This window comes from Pristis pectinata, chromosome 1, assembly GCF_009764475.1.
Source record: "Pristis pectinata isolate sPriPec2 chromosome 1, sPriPec2.1.pri, whole genome shotgun sequence".
Taxonomy (NCBI): domain Eukaryota; kingdom Metazoa; phylum Chordata; class Chondrichthyes; order Rhinopristiformes; family Pristidae; genus Pristis; species Pristis pectinata.
The window spans coordinates 12,074,639-12,096,269 of NC_067405.1; the positions used below are offsets into that span (position 1 = coordinate 12,074,639).

Consider the following 21,631-nt stretch of genomic DNA (forward strand, 5'->3'; position numbering starts at 1 on the left):
GTACTAATGAGTGAGTTCTCCAAAGAAGGTGTAAATAACAATTCATTTGTCACCCTTGGAAGTAATCATTGTCTTTCAGGTTCATCGGACGTATTGTCTGGGAAGGATTTCCAAGCAAACTGGAATGAATCTGGAAACTGAGGTTTTAACTGAAGAATTAATACATCAGTGGGATTCAAGGGGTGATTTCCAGAGAGGACAACTGTAGACAGATCAAGGGAAAAGGTGAGGTGTGGGTTGGAGGTGATCATGGTGAGGACAGTTAGATCAGAGATGTGGTCAACTGTAATGGAGCTCTAATCATGAGAGGACATTCAACTGTGGGACTCTGGCATCAGATCTGTCTGACTGCATTGTCAGCCTCTGCATGATCCTACTGCAGTCGAGTTGTACAGCATGAAAACAGACCCTTTGGCCCAACTTGTCCGTGCCGACGATACACTCTGACCTCACCCCTTCAGGTCCGCCTGAGCTCGAGTCTGCCAACTCTGCACCCAGTTTGCCAGTTCTGCCTCGGACCACCCTGCTGCCTCTGCGCTCTCCCCTGCCGCTCGCTACCTCGGTGCCCTCGAAGTTCACTCTCGCTTCGTTCTGCCTTCGCAGACCGTTCATGCTTCACCCTAACTGGTGCGCTGGCTCACCACCCTGCACCTCTTCACTTTCTGTGTTCCACTTCCAGTCCACCCGCTCTCCCTGCTTCACCCTGCGCCCAATTGCTGTTGCTTACCTCCTTACTTCCCTGCCCTCTTCACTCTGTCCATCCTTGTTCCTGGTTCACCCTACACAGTCCGCTAGTCCACTACCCTTTCAGGTATTCTCAACACTGGTGCCCTACAAGGCTGTGTGCTCAGCCCTACTCCCTATATACTCATGACTGCGTGGCCAGATTCTGCTCTAACTCCATTTACAAGATTGTAGATGATACCACCATAGTGGGCCGTATCTCAAATAACGATGAGTCAGAGTACGGGAAGGAGATAGAGAGCTTAGTGTCATGGCGTCATGACAACAACCTTTCCCTCCATGTCAACAAAACAAAAGAGCTGGTCATTGACTTCAAGAAGGGGGCGGTGCACATGTGCCTGTCTACATCAATGGTGCTGAGGTCAAGGGGTTTAAGAGCTTCAAGTTCTTTGGAGTTCTTCAGGCTCTTTGGAGTTCACCAATCACTGCGGTATTAATATTGGTTTATTATTATCAATTGTACTGAGGTACAGTGAAAAACCTGTCTTGCATACCGATCATACAGATTAATTCATTACACAGTGCGTTGAGGTAGTACAGAGTACATTGAGGTAGTACAGGGTAAAAACAATAACAGAATACAGAGTAAAGTGTCACAGCTACAGAGAAAGTGCAGTGTAGGTAGACAATAAGGTGCAAGGTGATAACAAGGTAGCTTGTGAGGTCAAGGGTCCATCTCATCATATGAGAGAACCGTTCAATAGTCTTATCACCGTGGAATCAAAGCTGTCCTTGAGCCTGGTGGTATGTGCACTCAGCCTCCTGTATCTTCTGCCTGATGAGAGAGGGGAGAAGAGAGAATGACCCGGGTGAGTGGGGACTTTGATTATGCTGGCTGCTTCACCAAGGCAGTGACAGGTATAGACAGAGTCCATGGAGGGGTGGCTGATTTCCATGATGTGCTAGGCTGTGTCCACGACTCTCTGCAGTTTCTTGCGGTCCTGGGCAGAGCAGTTGCCATACCAAGCCTTGATGCATCCTCATAGAATGCTTTCTATGGTGCATCGATAAAAGTTGGTGAGTGTCAAAGGGGACATGCCAAATTTCTTTAGCTTCCTGAGGAAGTAGAAATGCTGGTGAGCTTTCTTGGCTCTGGCATCTACGTGGTTGGACCAGGACAGGCTACTGGTGATGTTCACTCCTCGAAACTTGAAGTTCTCAACCCTCTCGACCTCAGCACCATTGATGTAGACAGGTGCATGTACACTGCCCCTTTTCCTGAAGTCAATGACCAGCTCTTCTGTTTTGCTGACATTGAGGGAAAGGTTGTTTCATGACACCATGTCATTGAGCTCCCTATCTGCTTCCTGTACTCCGACTCATCATTATTTGAGATATGGCCCACGACGGTGGTATCATCTGCAAACTTGTAAATGGAGTTAGAGCAGAAACTGGTCACACAGTCATGAATATATATACATGTGTAATGAATTGACCTGTATGAACGGTATGCAAGACAAGTTTTTCACTGTATCTCGGTACAAGTGACAATAATAAACCAATTCCAATACACCAGCCTGTCTTCACCCTTTCAGGTCTACCTGTGCTACACCATGACTTCTCCCTGAGCTTGACCCTGCTATCTTCCTTTGTGAGGTGTATGCAGAGGTAGCATGGTTTAGGTACAATGATTGTACAGAGGGTAGGTTACTGGATTAGCATTCAGAGGTCTGGCTTTTTGATACAGAAACATGAATCCCACATCAGCGGCCATTAAACTTAAGTTCAAGTTAATTTTGCCGGCATTGACTCAATGGACTAAATGGCCTCCTTCTTTCTTCAGATGGTGATCTCCTCACAGAGGGTGGCGAATCTCTGGAATTCTGTACTCCATGAAGGCTCGATCACTGGAGGTATTTAAAGAGGAAATAAGTGCATTTTTTCAAAGATCAAGGAACTGAGATCTATGTTGAAATGGTACAGAAGCCTGGAAGAGATCATCTAGGATTGTATTGAACAGTGGGGTTACCAGGGGTAGTGGTGAAAGCAGACAGTTTGGGTGGAGTTTAATAGGTTTTTAGATAGACAGGTGAATATGAAGAGAATGGAGGGATATGGATGATACACAGGAGGAGGACATTTAGTATCAATTGACATCAAGATTGGCACAACATCATGGACCTAATGGCCTGTCCAGTGCTGTACTGTCCTATGTTAAAATAGACAAAGAAGTGAAAGCAAGCCTCATGTGAAAAGATTCCTAAGGAGGACTACAAAAGAAAGATGACAGTGAAAAAGATTAAAAAAGAACAAAAGTCAAGAGTCTATGAAAAAGAAAGAACCAATGTGTTTTGGTTTTAAAATGAACACATTTGAGGTGAAGGTTGAAGCAGTATTGTACAACATTAATCCTGAAGATATTAAAGCTTGGCAATGAAGCACCTGCTTGCTGCTCAAACAAAGCTATCTAAGACGAATATATTAAGGACTCTCTGAAAAGGAAAAGAGGAGAAATTTGATATAAATGGAACAACTCACGTGTTAATATCATTGATCAGTACTACCTCAAAGTAAAGGAAAAATGGTTCTTTCCTATGCGGGGAATTGTTGGAACAAATTGACTGCAAAGCCGATGGAAGCTGATTCAGTGATAACATGCGGGGACTTGAATAGGGACATAAAACGAAGACATGGGTAAAGAACAGGAGGTGAGTTTGATGGCAGTGTTGTAGGTAGTAACTGTCTTTGCACTTGCCAAAAATAAAACAGCTCACACATCATGGGCCAATTATCGTTCCTGTAAGATTCCAGGAGTTTTTGCAACAATAATATGGCAAAGCTTCCCAAGGACTCTCACAGGAGAATTATGAAACAAATAAAGAACTGAAGGTAAGCCGCACAAGGAGATGTTCGAGCAGGTGACCAGAAGACTCTTAAAGATCAACTGAAGAAAGGAACTGGGTGAGGCAAACTATTTGGGGGAAGAATTCAGAGCCTCAATGGCTGAAGGCCATTCCTATGTGAGCATCTGAAGTTCTGGAAGGCCAGAATTGGGGAAGAACAGATATCTCAAAGGGTGAGATTGCTGAGGGAAATTAAATTGGGTTGGTTGTGAGGCTGTGGATCAATTTGAATACAAGACTAAGAATATATAATGGAGATTGTAAGCTATTTTATTTTAAGCAATTTTAAGCTGGAGTTAAAGTAAGTTGGCAAGCATAGGGTGACAGGTGAATGGAACCCATGAACACTACCTCATTATTCCTTCCTCTTTGCACTCTTTATTTAAGTTTGTAATTATGTCTTTGCATTGTACTGCTGCCGCAAGACAACAAATTTCACGTTGTATGTCAGTGATAATAAATCTGATTCTAATTTGAAGGAAACAGACAGCAGAGTTTTTAAGTTTCCTGAGGAACCTCACGGGAGAGTAGAATGAGGGAAGCCAGCAGGTGTGTATTGGAACAGTCAAAGTTTCGAGGTGATAAAGGCATTAGTGTGGGCTTCAGCAACAAATAAACAAAGGCAGGTATGGCATAGGTAGAAATATTGATTATTGATGGTTATAAATATGTCTTATTGATGGTTTGGCCATGTCCAAAGTCCACGTCAGGATTGGAGACACAAGAGACTGCAGATGAAAAAATCTGGAGCAACAAACAAACTGCTGGAGGAACTCAGCGGGCCAGGCAGCATCTGTGGGAGGAAAGGAATAGCAGATATTTTGGGTTGACAATTCCTTTCCTCCCACAGATGCTGCTTGACCCGCTGAGTTCCTCCAGCAGATTGTTTGTTGCTCCACCTCAGGATTACAACACTTAGATCATAAACTGGAGACACAAGACACTGCAGATGTTGGAAACTGGAGGAAAAAGTGAGCTGCTGGAGGAATTCAGTGCGCCAGGCAGCATCTGTGGTGGGAAATGGGCAGTTAACATTTTGGGGCAAGAGCCTTCATCTGGACTCTAACTGGTTCAAACAGCTGCCAGGGAGAGGGATGGATTCAATGAAACAAGTTTGCAATGAGAGACAATGGTTTCTCTAATCCTAACAGTTATCTGGAGGAAGTTTGTGCTCACCCAGTACTGGAGGTTGGACAAGCACTCAGACAAGTTATAGTTAATGGAGGGAGATGGTGGTGAGTTAGAACTAGTTATCCTCGGGTTACCAGTGGGTATAAATATTATGGATAATGTACCCATGTAGTCTGTACTCTGAGAAATGGGAAGTGATCAAAAACTGATCCTTGAAGGCCACAGGGGAAGGCTGAATAGAGACCCCAGTGAGGAGAAGTACACACAGGAAGACCAGCACCTTGCATGCATTGAAGTGCATGAACAGAAACACAAGAACTGTTGCCTTGCCATTTCTCACCCAGTGCTGCTGAAACACTAATAGAAAAGGAACCCAAAAGCTGCGCAATGTTTTATTTATGTCACTGATATTGAAATAAGTAATATTCCTTCATGAAAAAAAACAAAAGGATATTAAATTACCAAGGCAGATGTGCTGTGTTGTTTTCATATGGGTTTTAAGTGCAATTTCAATATGTTAAAAATAGTTTTGTAAGTGCTACATTTGTGCCTAAAAAAGCCTATTCAATCATCCTATAATGCTTTTATGGGTTAATCCCTGCACTAACTTCTCACCATTTTCTCCAGTGCAGCTAGGTATGGCCCTCACGTTGTACGTACATAGAAACAGGAGTATGATTATTGTAGCGGTTAGTGTAACGCTATTACAGCATCAGTGACCCGGGTTCAATTCCCGCTGCGGTCTGTAAGGAGTTTGTACGTTCTCCCCATGTCTGCGTGGGTTTCCTCCAGGTGCTCCAGTTTCCTCCCACATTCCAAAGATGTACGGGTTAGGAAGTTGTGGGTATGCTGTGTTGGTACCGGAAGCGTGGTGACACTTGCAGGCTGCCCCCCAGAACACTCGACACAAAAGATGGATTTCACTGTGTGTTTCGATGTACATGTGACTAATAAAGATCTTGTCTTATTTTATCTAATCAGCCCCTTGAACCAGATCAGCCATCGAATAAGATCAAAGGTAATCCTATCTTGGCCTCAATGTCACTGTCTAACTTTCTCCCCAGACTGCTTGACTCCCTTTTAGTTCTGTTAATCTTAATGACTTCACCTCTCCTCCTCATTTGAGATATAGAATTCTAACGACAGCCTTCTGAGAGAAGAAATTCTCCTCACCTTCATCTTAAATGGTCCATCCTCTTATTCTGAGAACTAGCTCTGGGTTCTGAATACACCACTCAGGGAAGTATCCTCTCAGCATTGACTTTTTTTGATTGACAATTTTCTGAATGAACTGCTATTACCTCTTTGATAATGGATTCCAATATTTTCCAAATACTGATATTAAGTTAAATAAGGTTAATTTCCTATTTTCTGTCTCCCTTATTTTTTGCATTTGCAATGTTCCTGTGTTCTGGAACCCTCCAGAATCTGGGGAGTTTTTTGTAGTTTACAAGCAACACATCCACCATCTCTGCAGCCACTTCCTTTCAGAACATAGGATGTAGGCCATCAGGTCCAGGAGACTTTAGTCCCACTAGTTTGCCTCGTATATTTTCTCTGGAGATAAAGATTGTTAAAAAAGTTCTTCCCTTCCTACAGCCCCTTGATTATCTATTTCATTTGGCATGATTTTAGAGTCTCTATTTCCCATTAATATGACCAGTTTCATCCTCTGAGGGACTGATTTTTACTCTCTTCCTCTTTACATGCCTGTGTAACCTCTTACTGTTTGCCTTAATATTGCAATGATTATATATTATAAATGATCACAAAAAAAGCTTGCTTAAAATCATGCCTATGCTATTACATAACTAGATCTTTAAATTGATTATGGTGCCTTGAAATAAAAGTCTCCTGAATTTGCCATGCTTTGTTTCTCATTTATCTAGCCTTCATAATTGAGCAATAATGGGGAATATTCCAAAAGAAAAGAAATGCAATGAAAGCTAATTCTTATCCTGCCAATTTCACAGCACACTTATGCTAAGTAGAGTCAGCAAAATGTTTAAAGGGGAGGGGGAATGCATTCAGTTTAAAATTCTGAAGGAGAAAGGTAAAAAAAGTGCTGTTTGATTTTAGAACATAGAACAGTACAGCACAGTACGGGCCCTTCGGCCCATGATGTTACACCGAACTATATGAACACCTACTGCATAATCAATCTAACCCTTCCCTCCGACACAGCCCATAACCGACCATTTTTCTATCATACATGTGCCTATCTAAGAGTCGCTTAAATGTCCCTATTGTATCAGTCTCTACCACCACCCCCTGCAGTGCATTCCAGGCATCCACCATACTCTGTGTAAAAAACCTACCTCTGACGTCTCCCCTAAACTTCCCTATACTCACCTTAAACGGATGTCCTCTGGTATTGGCCATTGCTGCCCTGGGGAAAAGGTGCTGGGTGTCCACTCTATCTATGCCTCTCATAATCTTCTACGCCTTTCATCCTTCGTCACTCCGAAAGGAAAAGCCTTAGCTTGCTTGACCTTTCCTCAAAAGACATGCCCTCCAATCCAGGCAGCATCATGGTAAATCTCCTCTGCACCCTCTCTAAAGCTTCCACATCCTTCCTATAATGAGGCGACCAGAACTGAACACAATACTCTTAAATATGGTCTAACCAGAGTCTTACAGAGTTGCAACATTACCTTGTGGCTGTTGAACTCAATACTCCAACTAATGAAGGCCAGCACACCATACACCTTCTTAACTACCCTATCAACTTGCGTGGAAACTTTGAGGGATCTCTGGACTTGGACCCCAAGATCACTCTGTTCCTCCACACTGTCAGAATCCTGCCATTAACCTTGTAATCGGCCTTCAAGTTTGATCTTCCAAAGTGTATCACTTTATACTTTCCAGATTGAACTCCATCTGCCACTTCTCTGCCCAACTCAGCATCCTGTGTATATTCTGTTGTAACCTACCACAGTCTTCTACACTATCCACAACACCTCCAACCTTCATCTCATCTGCAAACTTACTAACCCACACCTCCACTTCCTCATCCAAGTCATTTATAAAAATCACAAAGAGCAGGGGTCCCAGATCAGATCTCCACAGAACACCACTGGTCACCGACCTCCAGGCAGATTCTGTTCCATTTGCTACCACCCTCTGCTCTCTGTGGGTAAGCCGATTCCAAATCCACACAGCCAAGCTTCCATGGATCCCATGCCTCATGACTTTCTGGATAAGCCAACCATGGGGAACCTTGTCAAGTGCCTTACTAAAATCGATATGCACCACATCCACTGCTCTACCTTCATCAATTTGTTTTAACACCTCCTTGAAAAACTCAATCAGGCTCGTGAGGCATGACCTGCCCCTCACAAAGCCATGCTGACAATCCCTAATAAGGCTATGTTTCTCCAAATGCTCATAAGTTCTGTCTCTAAGAATCTTCTCCAATAGTTTGCCCACCGCTGACGTAAGACTCACTGGTCTATAATTCCCAAGGTTATTCCTGTTAGCTTTCTTGAACAAGGGAACAACATTTCCTATCCTCCAATCCTCTGGTATCGCTCCTGTGGCCAGGGAGAATGCAAAGATGGTCATCAATGCCTCAGCAATCTCTTCCCTCACTTCTGGTGGTAACCTGGGATATATCCAGTCTGGCTTTGGGGACTTATCTATCCTGTCTCTGGAAAGGTCTACCTATGACTATTGTGAAAGACATACTGTATATCTATGTATTTATGGATAGACTCCATACATCTGTGGATAGACTTATCTCTGCCTTTCAAAAGCAAAAGCTGCTATTTTCTTATCTGTGCACAGTGGGAGGTCAGTATTAGTTTTGCACTAGACCTTTCCATGATGCAACTAATGATGGCCTAGGACTATAAAGTGGTGTCAATGACCCTTGAAAACAATGCTAGCTTAGCTGGTGAGGTTAGGGACATGATAGAACATGTTCAGACATCTCTGGGACCTCAAGGGGATTTTGGTGAATTACAACCAATGTATTCTCCCACTTTAAGTAATCCCCACCCCTTTTCCCACAACTACCCCCCAAACATGCTTGCTCTCTTCTTCCCTTTCCTAACCGATCTCTCTTTTTTCCATCCCCTTTTTTCTCTCCTTACCTTTGACCCATCCCCCGGTGGATCTGCTCTCCCCTCCTCCCCCGCACCTGCCTATCACTATCTCTTACCTGCATCTACCTATCACCACCTTGTGCCCACCCCGCCTCCCCTCTTTTGTTCACCTATCACTGCCCTGCTTTTCCCTCCGAGATATTGTGCTTCCCCTTTTCCTATCTTCAGTCCTGAGGAAGGGTCCTGACCCTAGAAGTTGACCGCCTGCTTTTCTCCACGGATACTGCCTGGCCTGCTGAGTTCCTCCAGCGTCATCGTGTTTCTCATCTAGATTCCAGCATCTGCAGTCCTTTATTTCCCAATGTATTTGCTATCTCTGCAGCCACTTTTTTGAAGACCCTGGCATTGAATAGATGTGGAAAAGTTGTCCCACTTAATGTCATTGTCAGAATTCCTCACCTCAGGATGGATGAAGGGTTCCTTCTCGGTGGAAGCACGGAGCAGCTCTGCAGGAAAGTCAAGTTAAACCCTTTTTCTTTGTTTTTTTTAACCTCCATTTCTTTATTTTAGACTGTTTGCATTTCTTATGGAGTCATAGAGCATAGAGTCATAGAGCAATACAGCACAGATACAGGCCCTTCGGCCCAGGGAGTCCATGGCGACCACGGTGCCACCCAGCTAGTCCCAATTTCCCGCATTTGGCCCACATCCCTCAAAACCCCGCCCCTCCATGTACCAATCCAAGTTCTTCTTAAATGATACTATTGTACCTGCCTCAACCACTCCCTCTGGCAGCTCATTCCAGATACTCACCACGCTCTGCATGAAAAAGTTGCCCCTCAGGTCCCTTTTAAATCTTTGCCCTCTCACTGTAATCCTATGTCCCCTAGTTTTGGACTCTCCTACCCTGGGGAAAAGACTGTTACCTTATCTATGCTGTTCATAATTTTAAACACGTCTATCAGTTCATCCCTCATTCTTCTACGCTCCAAGGAATAAAGACCTCGCCTGGCCAACATCTCCCTATAACTCAGTCCTTCCAGCCCCGGCAACATCCTCATAATCCTTCTCTGCACTCTTTCCTGCAACTTCCCCACTACCCTTCTTAAACAACCAAATAACTTTAGCCACCTTCCAGTCTTTGGGAACTTCACCAGTCGCTAATGATAAAACAATTACCAATTTCTTCTCTAGCTTCCCACAAAGTCTGAGGATGCACTCGGTCAGGCCTGTGGATTTATCCATCTTAATGCGCTGTATGGCTATAAGTACCTCCTCCCTGGTAATATGAATGTCCTCCAAAATATCCTTATTTCCTTTATCTCTTGAGCAACCATTATTTGCTCCTCAGTAAATACCAAGGAAAATTATCTCCTGTGGCATTCACTCACTTCACCTATTTTAGACTATTGTTTATTGACTACAGCTCTGCCTTCCATACTGTAATCCCAAGCAAACGTCACCAAACTCCGAGACTTCCCTCTGTACTGGATCTTTGACTTTCTAACCAACAGACCACAATCAGTGAGGATAGGAAGATGGAGTTCAACCAGGATAAGTGTGAAGTGATACACTTCGGGAGATCAAATTCGAAGGCAGAATACAAGTTAATGGCAGGACTCTTAGCAGTGTGGAGGAACAGAGGGATCTTGGGGTCCACGTCCATAGATCCCTCAAGGTTGCCGTGCAAGTCGATAGGGTTGTTAAGAAGGTGTATGGAGTGTTGGCCTTCATTAGTTGGGGATTGAGTTCAAGAGCCACGAGGTGATGTTGCAGCTCTATAGAACTCTGGTCAGACCACACTTGGAATATTGTGTTCAGTTCTGGTCACCTCATTATAGAAAGGATGTGGAAGCTTTAGAGAGGGTGCAGAGGAGATTTACCAGGATGTTGCCTGGTTTGGAGAGCATGTCTTATGAGGATAGGTTGAGTGAGATTGGGCTTTGTTCTTTGGAGAAAAGGAGGATGAGAGGTGATTTGATAGAGGTGTACAAGATGATCAGAGGCATAGACTGAGTGGACAGTCAGAGACATTTTCCCAGGGCGACAATGGCTAACACGAGGGGACATAATTTTAAGGTGATTGGAGGAAGGTATAAGGGGAATGTCAGGGGTAAGTTTTTTACACAGAGAGTGGTGGATGCATGGAACGCACTGCTGGCAGAGGTTGTGGGGGCAGATACATTAGGGACACTTATGAAACTCTTAGATAGGCACATGAATGAACGAAAAATAGGGGGCTATGTGGGAGGGAAGGGTTAGATAGATCTTAGAGTAGGATAAAATGTGCCCCACAAGGCTGTGTCCTCCCTATACACTCATGACCATGTGGCCAGATTCTTCTCTAACTCCATCTACAAGTTTGCAGATGATACCACCGTCGTAGGCCGTATCTCAAACAGCGATGAGTTGGAGTACAGGAAGGAGACAGAGAGCTTAGTGGAATGGTGCCGTGACAACAACCTTTCCCTCAATGTCAACAAAACAAAAGAGTTGGTCATTGACTTCAGGAAAGGGGGCGGTGTACATGCACTTGTCAACATCAACGGTGTTGAAGTTGAGCGGTTTGAGAGCTTCAAGTTCCTTGGAGCGAACATCACCAATAGCCTGTCCTGGTCAAATCACATAGATGCCATGGCCAAGAAAGCTCACCAGTGCCTCTACTTCCTCAGCAGGCTAAAGAAATTTGGTTTGTCCCTTTTGACTCTCACCAACTTTTATCGATGCACCATAGAAAGCATCCTATCTGGATGTATCATGGCTTGGTACGGCAACTGCTCTGCCCAGGACCGCAAGAAGCTGCAGAGAGTTGTGTACACAGCCCAGCGTGTCACAGACACTAGCCTCCCCTTCTTAGACACTGTCTTTGCCTCTCGCCGCCTTGATGAAGCAGCCAGGATAATCAAAGACCCCACCCACCCAGGTCATTCTCTCTTCTCTCCTCTCCCATCAGGTAGAAGATACAGGAGCCTGAGGGCACGTACCACCAGACTTAAGGACAGCTTCTACCCCACCATGATAAGACTATGGAATGGTTCCCTTATACGATGAGATGGACTCTGACCTCACGATCTACCTTGTTGTCACCTTGCATCTTATTGCACTGCACTTTTTCTGTAGCTGTGACACTTTACTCTGTACTGTTACTGTTTTTACCTGTACTACCTCAATGCACTCTGTACTAACTCTACGTAACTACACTGTGTAATGAATTGACCTATACAATCGGTATGCAAGACAAGTTTATCACTGTACCTCGGTACAAGTGACAATAATAAACCAATACCAATACATAAGTGGCCCTGCAGTTCTTTAAGGGGACCTACTCCCTCTCTAGCCACCCTTTTACTCTTAATATAGCAATAGAACCTCTGGGGACTTTCCTTATCCTTACCTGCCAGATCCATCTCATACCCTCTCTGTCACTCCTGATTTTCCTCTTAAGTGTATTCTTTAATCTTTTTATAGTCATCAAGGGATTCACTTGTCCCCAACCACATGAACCTAATGTAGGCTTCCTTCTTTTTCTTGACCATAGCCTCAATATCTCTCATCAGCCAGTGTTCCTGAAACTTGCCAGGTTTATCCTTCACCCTAACAGTAACATGCTGCCCCTGGACTCTTGATATCACACTTAAAAGCCTCCCACTTGCCATTTGTTCCTTTCCCCTCAAATAGGCTCACCCAACTGGCCTCTGCCACATCCTGCCTAATTCCCCCAAAATTAGCCCCACTCCAGTTTAGGACCCGAACCTGTGGGCCTGTCCTGTCCTTTTCCATCACTGTCTTAAAGCTAATAGAATTATGGTCATTGGGACCAAAGTGCTCCCTGATCGCCACCTCTGTTACTTGCCCTGTCTCGTTCCCCAAGAGGATGTTCGGTATTGCACCATCCTGAGTAGGGTCCTCCATATATTGACTCAGGAAACTTTCCTGGATATATTTCATAAGTTCTACCCCGTCCATACCCTTAACACCCTGGGTGGCCCAGTTAATACTGGGGAAATTAAAATCTCCCAGGAATACAACTGTTTTATTCTTATAACTATGAGCAATTCCTCTCCACACTTGCTCCTCAAGTTCCCGCTGAATATTGGAGGACTCTATAACACAGCTCCAAAAGAGTGACCCTTCCCTTCTTGTTTCTAAGTTCTACCCACATGGCCTCACTGGACGATCCCCCAAGAACATCATCTCTAACTACTGCTGTTACGTATTCCCTTATCAAAAAGGCAACACCCCTTCCTCGCTTACCTGTACCTCTGTCAGGCCTGTAGCATCTGTATCCTGGAACATTGAGCTGCCAGTCCTGCCCTTCTCTCAGCCATGTTTCTGTATGGTTCTAACATCCTAGTCCTCAGAGCCAATCCACGCTCTGAGTTTGTCCACCTTACCTGCTAAGCCTCGTGCATTGAAATAAATGCAGTTGAACGAGGTATTGCTTTCCCTGCCTGTACTGTGCCCTTGGCTATCCTGATTAGTAAACTTGCTCTCACTGGCTACTGCTTTATCCCATGGCTTGTGCTTGCTCAGAATCCCACCCCCCACCAATCTAGTTTAAACCTTCCCGTGTAGCACAAGCAAATTTCCCTGCAAGGATATTGCTCCTTCTCTGGTTCAAGTGCAACCCATCCCTCTTTTACAGATCACCTCCACCTCAGGAGACATCACAATGGCCCAAGAACCTGAAACCCTTCCCCCTGCACCAGCTTATCAGCTACACAGTCATCTGGCCGATCCTTCTATTTCTGACCTCGCTCTCACATGGCACCGGGAGCAATCTGGAGATCACTACCCTCAAGGTCCTGCTTCTTAACGACACTCTTTCTGCAGGACCTCACCCCTTGTTCTACCTATGTTGCTTGTACCAACACGTACAACAACCTCTGGTTGTTCGCCCTCCCCTTTGAGAATGTTCTGAAGCTGCTCAAAGTCATCCTTGACCCTGGCACCCAGGAGGCAACACACCATCCTGGCGTCTGTTCTGCGGCCACAAAATCTCCTGAGTGTCCCTCTCACTCTTGAGTTTCATGTCACTATCTCCCTGTCTGACTACACCCTTCCCTCTGATCCTCAGAGCCAGTCACAGTGCCAAAGACCTGACTACTGCTGCTCGCCCCTGAAAGATCATCCGCCTCAACAGTATCCAAAGAGGTCTACCTGTTAGTGAGGGGAACGGTCACAGGGACACCCTGCACTGTCTGCCTGCTCCCCTTGTTCTCTTGCATTTTAGTTCCCTCTCTTACCTCTGCCTACCCTTCAAACTTTGCAGATCAAACATGAATCACAATTCCTTTCTCAATATTAATATTTTATCCATCCAATCTTGTTCTGTTCAGATTGCTCATTATTTGGTTTTAAATTGTTCTCCACATTATAGTTCCAAAACGAATAAACTTAGACTGTCCAATGAACCATACGCTCATACAGCACACAAGGAGACCACTTGGTTGTTTGTGTCCTGTCTGGGACTTGGAAAAGATTGCTTCTTTCCATACTGAAAGTCAAAGCCGCATGTCTCCTCATCCCCAATGCTGTATTCTGTGATCCTGCCCTTTCATTTACTAGTGTGGGGATTAAATGCAACTGTATTACTTACTCTCCATAGAGTCATACAACACACAAACAAGCCCTTTGGCACAACTGGTCCATACTGACCAAAATGCCCCATCCAAGCTTGTCCCATTTGCCAGTGTTTGGCCCATAACCATCTTAACCTTTCCTATCCATGTACTTGTCCAACTGTCTTTTAGAAGTTCTTATTTTACCTGCCTCAACCACTTCCTCTGGCAGCTCGTTCCACATTGATATCACCCTTTGTGTAAAAAAATTGACCCTTATGTTCCTCTTAAATCTTTCGCCTTTCACTTTAAACCTCTGCCCTCTAGTTCTTGATACCCCAGCTTTGGGAAAAAGACTGAGTGCATTCACCCTATCTATGCCCCTCATGATTTTATACACCTCTATAAGATCACCTCTCAGTATCCTACGCTCTAAGGAGTAAACTCCCAGCCCGTCCAACCTCTCCCTTAACTCAGTCCCTCAAGTCCTGGCAACATCCTTGTAAATCTTTTCTGCACTCTTTCCAGTTTAATAACATCTTTCCTGTAGCAGGCCGACCAAAACTGAACACAATTTGGCATGTCCCCTTTGACACACCAATTTTTATCGATGCACCATAGAAAGCATCATATCTGGATGCATCACGGCTTGGTATGGCAACTGCTCTGCCCAGGACCACGAGAAACTGCAGAGAGTTGTGGACACAGACCAGTGCATCACGGAAACCAGCCTCCCCTTCATGGACTCTGTCTATAGCTCTCATTGCCTTGGTGAAGCAGCCAGCATAATCAAAGACCCCACCCACCTGGGTCATTCTCTCTTCTCCCCTCTCCCATCAGGCAGAAGATACAGGAGCCTGAGGGCACATACCACCAGGCTCAAGGACAGCTTCTATCCCACTGTGATAAGATGATTGAACAGTTCCCTTATACGATGAGATGGACTCTTGACCTCACAATCTACCTCGTTTGACCTTGCACCTTATTGTCTACCTGCAATGCATTTCCCTGTAGTTGTGACACTTTATCCTGTATTCTGTTATTGTTTTTACCCTGTACTACCTCAAAGTACTCTGTGTAATGCACTGTGTAATGAATTGATCTGTACGAACGGTGTGCAAGACAAGTTTTTCACAGTACCTCAGTACAAGTGACATTAATAAACCAATACCAATACCAATAGCAATACCAAATGTGGCCTCATCAGTGACCTGTACAACAACATCATGACCTCCCAACTTTTTACTCAATGGCCAGACTTATGAAGGCCATGGGAAATCACGATCAACTCCATTCTTCCTCCCAATGTTGGCCCTCCCATCCTGATGCTCAAACCTTATCTTCAAGTCAGCAGTGGATAAATTCCCAGTCACAAGCATAACTCTCCAGTCATGCAGGTCAGGAACAGAGCCACCAAGTCTGTATCAACCATCAAGCACCCACTTACACTAATTCCATTTTATTCTCCCTACGCTCCCATCAATTTCCACAGCTTCTTCCACTCACTCACCTGCACACTAGGGGTGATTTACAGTCAGCAGATAACCTACCAACCCACACGTCTTTGGGATGTGGGAAGAAATCGGAGGACTCAGAGGAAACCCATGCAGGCACAGGGAGAACATATGTATTCCTCACAGACAGCATCAAATGTTAGGAATGAATCTGGGTCGCTGGAGCTGCAAGGCAGCTGCTTCAGTCACTGTGTCACTGTGCCACTCTCTACTCTTTGCTTCAATTTCCCTGACTTTTCCTTGATTCTCCTTGCTGTTCTTGACTGACAGTATTAATGTCGTCAATTAGTTTGCTACAACATGACCTTTCTCCAACCATACCCTCTTCCTGCCCTTCCCTGGACTTCACTGTCTTTACTCTGCACTGCAAAGCCACATGTTAAACCTTTCTTCATCTATTAGAAGCATCATTTCATGCAGATTACAGCAATGTGGTGGTTACATCAGTGGATTAGCAGCCAGGGGACCCAGATCACCAGCCTTGATCTGTGAATCTCGTGACTGCCGTACAAATTTCAACACGGCTGAAGGGAAAATCAAGCATTTAAATAAATATGGATGGAGAAATCCGGTGTTGATAATGGAGGTGCTGGAATCTGGAGCAACAAACAAAATGCTGGAGGAATTCAGCAGGTCAGGCAGCATCTGTGGAGGGAAATGGGCAGACGAAGGGTCCCAAACTGAAGCAGGTGCTGCCTGACCCGATGAGTTCCTCCAGCGTATAGTTTGTTGCTCCTGGTGTCAATAATAGTGGCCGCAGAATCAGTGACTTGTTGCAAACACCCATCTGATTCACCGATGCCCTTCAGGGAAGGTTGGGTGCTGTATGTGATTCCAGACCCTTGATTCTGAAATACAATTCTGGATGGACAAAAAAATGCAGGTATTACCAGGTACGTCTGCATCCTATGAATGAGTGAATTAAAGAAGATTTCTGTAGCTGAGGCTGTGGAGAAAGATAACATAGAACGTAGAACACTACTGCACAGGAACAGGCCCTTCAGCTGCTCTTGGTACCAAATGAAATAATCCCTCCCGCCCTATTCATGTACCTATCTAAATATTATATGCGGTTCCACCACCACCTCTGGCAGCACATTCTGGGCACCTACCACTTTCTGCGTAAAATACTCGTCTGACACATAACTGGGTGCTGACTTGCCATACTTAAATTGTTAAACACAGCTTGCTTGATCATGTTATTTACTCAAAGGACATGCCCATCATTGTCAGGTCCAGCTTTGGTTGCCCTTGAACTGAGTAGCTTGTTAGGCTGGCAATTAAGAACAGCAGATGACAGTAGTAAATTACGTTGTCTTTTGAAGAGTTTTAAGTCCAGTAGTTTCCCAGTCACCATTGTCAAACACTAAGCCCTTCCTTCCAGGTTTATTTAATTGAATATGGATATTTAGCTGTTGTAAACTCAAGTGCCGTGGATACAGCCCACTGCATTTCTAGTCCAGCAACATAACCTTTGTACTAACATGTCAGCTGATAGATTAAGCAAGAACAGAACAGGAGAAAGGAATGTTTTTTCCTATGTATGTTAGAAAGTATGGAGCTGGCCAACAGAATATCAGGAAAATTGGACTCATAGTTATTACATAGCATTTACAACATAGAAACAGATCATTTGGGCCAAATACCCTTTTGCAATGTTTATGGTCCACAAGAGTCCTTTTCCACAGTATTTTATCTGACTGATTCACCTCAAACTTTTGTTCACTTCTCTCTCTTTATTTACCCAACTTCCCATTCATATATTCATATGGAAGTACCTGCAAATGAAAGTGCGGTGGTCACAGCTATTGGTTCAGTCATCATTGAAGATCGACAGTCAGATTCAACCAGGTCCCCTTTTACAGTCACTGGGGCAGAGGTGAAGTGCCGTAGTCCCACCTTTAATGGGGCGATCCAATTGAACTGAACTGAAGAGAGGCAGCCAACAAAACCCTGTACATTTGCGTTCAGTATCTCTTGGTCAAGATTACCAGCATCTGTAAAGGGGGAAGAGCACAAGAACTGTTTACTGAGTATGTTAGATAGTGGTACATCAGCTGGAGACAAGAAAAATTAATATTATAACACTAAAGAGGTTATTCATTTCAATACCAGCAGAGCAACCCCATCAATTTCATTCCACCTCAATTTCTCCCCCTATAATCCTGCCATTTATTCTTTCTCACATCTCTATCCACACCCCTTTGAGTAGTTTACCACTCGCCTACAGTAAGAGACAATTTACAATAGCCAATTCAAGTCGAGTTGAATTTATTGTCATGTGCAGAAGAATGGTGAGGTACAGGTACAATGAAAAACTTGCTTGCTCGTAGGTATAAACAATGTACAGAATATAAATTGTACATAAAATTATACCATAGTGAAAAAAAGACTGTGCAAAGAAAACCAAAGACACAATCAAAAATCAAGAGGAGCAGCCATTGTGGGAGTGGACCAGTGTTAGAGTGGGGTGTTGAGGATTTGGCTCGAGAGGCTTCGGTGAGAAGAGGCTAAGGTAAGTTTCTGGTAAGTTTCTTTCTTTCTTTCTTTGTCTATCAGTGCCTAGCAAAAGTAGTGACAATGGATCCAGGGTCAGTGGTGTGTTCTTCCTGCCAGATCTGGGAGATCTAGGAGATCTCAAGTCTCCCTGATAGCTACATCTGCGGGAGGTGCATCCAGCTGCAGCTTTGTACAGACTGTGTTAGGGAACTGGAACTGCAACTGGATGACCTTCGGCTCAGACGCGAGCTTGAGGAGGTGATAGATAAAAGCTACAGGGAGGTAGCCACACCTAAGTTGCAGGAAGCAGGTAGCTGGGTGACTGTTGGGAGAGGGGAAGGGAATAGGCAGATAGTGCAGAATACCCCTGTGGCTGTTCCCCTCAATAACAAGTATAACGCTTAGGATACTGTTGGGGGGGGGCATGACCTAACAGGGGAAAGCTGCAGCAGTCAGGTCACAGGCACTGAGTCTGGTTTTGTGGCTCAGAAGGAAAGGGAGGATAACAGGAGAGCAATAGCGGTAGGGGACTCTATAGTTAGGGAAGTAGACAGGAGATTCTGTGGACGTGAAAGAGATTCCCGGATGGTACAGTGCCTCCCAGATGCCAAGGTCAGGGACATCTCAGATTTGGTCCACAGCATTCTAAAGGGGGAGCGGGAGCAGTCAGAAGTCATGATACACATTGGTACCGATGAAGTAGGCAGGTAAAAGGATAAGGTTCTGAAAAATGAATATGGGGAACTAGGTAGGAAGCTGAAAAGTAGGACCTCAAGAGTAGTAATCTCTGGATTGCTGCATGTGCCACGTGCCAGTGAAGGTAAGAATAGGTTGATTTGGCAGTTGAATGTGTGGCTGAGAAATTGGTGCAGGGGGCACAGTTTCAGATTTGTGGATCATTGGGATCTCTTCTGGGGAAGGTACGACCTGTACAAAAGGGATGGGTTACACCTGAACTGGAGGGGGACCAATATCCTTGCGGGCAGGTTTGCTGGAGCTGTTGTGGACGATTTAAACTGGTTTGGCAGGGGAATGGGAACCCAAGTGATAGGTCAGAAGATGGGGCAGTTGGTGTACAGGTTGACGAAGCGTGTAGAGAGACCGTGAGGAAGGATAGGTAGTTCATAGGGCAAAATTGCAGTCAGTTGGATGGGTTGAAGTGTGTCTACTTTAATGCAAGAAGTATCAGGAACAAGGGTGATGAACTTAGAGCATGGGTCAGTACATGGAACTATGATTTTGTGGCCATTACAGGGAATTGGCTGTCACAAGGGCAGGAATGGCTGCTGGATATTCTGGGGTTTAGATGTTTCAAAAGGGACAGAGACGGAGATAAAAGAGGTTGGACAGTGGCATTGCTGATCAGGGACAGTGTCACAGTTGTAGAAAGGGAACACATCCTAGAGGGATCGTTCACTAAGTCAGTGTGGGTGGAAGTCAGAAACATGCAGGGAGCAATCGCTCTAGTGGGAGTATTCTACCGACCCCCCAATAGCAACAGAGGCACTGAAGGAGGCAGATTTTGGAAAGGTGCAAAAATAACAGGATTGTTGTCATGGATAATTTCAACTGCCTTGATATTGATTGGCACCTTCTTAGTGCAAAAGGTTTGGATGGGGCACAATTTATTAGGTGTGTCCAGGAAGGACCTGGTACTAGGCAATGAGCTTGATCAGGTGTCAGATCTCTCGGTGGATGAGCATTTCGGAGACAGTGACCATAACTCCCTGACCTTTATCCTTGCCTTGGAGAGGAATAGGAGCAGATGATATGGGAAAGTGTTTAATTGGGGAATAGGAATTATGTTGCTATTAGACAGGAATTTGAGAGTGTAAATTGGGAGCAAATGTCCTCAGTGAAATGCACAATAGAAATGTGGAAGCTGTTTAGAGATCACTTGCAGGGGGTTCTGGATAGGTTTGTCCCATTGAGGCAGGAAAAGGATGGTAGGGTGAAGGAACCATGGTTGATAAGAGATGTGGAATATCTAGTGAAGAGGAAGAAAGAAGCTTATTTAAGGTTTAGGAAGCAAGGATCAGACAGGGCTCTAGAGAGTTACAAGGTAACAAGGAAGGAGCTTAAGAATGGACTTAGGAGAGCTAGAAGGAAGCATGAGAAGACCTTGGCGAGTAGGATTAAGGAAAACTACAAGGCATTCTACATGTATGTGAAGAATAGGAGGATGAATAGAGTCAAGGTAGGACCAATTAGGGATAGAGGAGGAAATATGTGCCTGGAATTGGAGGAGATAGGGGAGGCCCTTAATGAATACTTTCCTTCGGTATTCACCTGTGAGAGAGGCCTTGACATTTGTGAGGACAGCGTAAAACAGGCTGATAACTTAGAACATGTCGATGTTAAGAAGGAGGATGTGCTGGAACTTTTGAATAACATTAGGATAGATAAATCCCTGGGGTTGGATGGGATATATCCCAGGATACTACAGGAAGCAAGGGAAGAGATTTCTGAGCCCTTGGCAACGATCTTTGCATCCTCACTGGCCACAGGAGTAATAGCAGATGATTGGAGAGTGGCAAATGTTATTCCTTTGTTCAAGAAAGGGAGTAGGGATAACCCTGGGAATTGTAGACCAGCGAGACTTACTTCAGTGGTGGGTAAATTATTGGAAAAGATTCTTAGGGACAGGATTTATGAGCATTTGGAGAAGCATAGTCTGCCTAGGGATAGTCAGCATGGCTTTGTGAGGGGCAGGTCATGCCTCTCAAGCCTGAATGAATTCTTTGAGGATGTGACAAAATACATTGATGAGGGTAGAGCAGTGGATGTGGTGTATATGGACTTTAGTAAGGTGTTTGATAAAGTTCCCTAGGATAGGCTCATTCAGAAGGTCAGTAAGCATGGTATAAGGGGGATATCAGAGGTAAGTTTTTTACACAGAGAGTGGTGGGTGCGTGGAATGCACTGTCAGAGGTGCTGGTAGAGGCAGATACATTATGGACCTATAAGAGACTCTTAGAAAGGCACATGGATGATAGAAAAATGGAGGGTATGTGGGAGGGAATGTTTAGATTGATCTTTGAGTGGGTTAAAAGGTTGGTACAACATTCTGGGCCGAAGGGCTTGCACTGTGTTGTAATGTTCTATGCTCTATGTAAAAACAAGTCCATGACAGTGCAAGAGGTGGTCCGTAGTGTTCCATTGCTGAGGTAGGATTAGGGTTATGGAGTCATACAACACCACTTATTTTAGTGTAGATAAATTCAAGCACCTGATGCTTGCAGGAAAGTGGCAGTTCCTGAATGTGATGATGTGGGACTTCAAGATTCTGTACC

General features: G+C 44.6%; 1 protein-coding gene across 3 annotated transcripts in view; it reads right to left on the reverse strand.

Moving 5' to 3' along the window:
- The window catches only part of LOC127572752 (contactin-associated protein-like 5), a 1,205,714-nt gene that overhangs the window by 58,994 nt on the left and 1,125,089 nt on the right, over positions 1 to 21,631 (reverse strand). For all 3 annotated transcript variants that reach the window (XM_052020359.1, XM_052020369.1, XM_052020350.1), the window contains one exon: positions 17,618 to 17,836. In XM_052020359.1, coding sequence (XP_051876319.1) covers positions 17,618 to 17,836 — 219 coding nt within the window. The remainder of the gene's footprint in view (positions 1 to 17,617; positions 17,837 to 21,631) is intronic.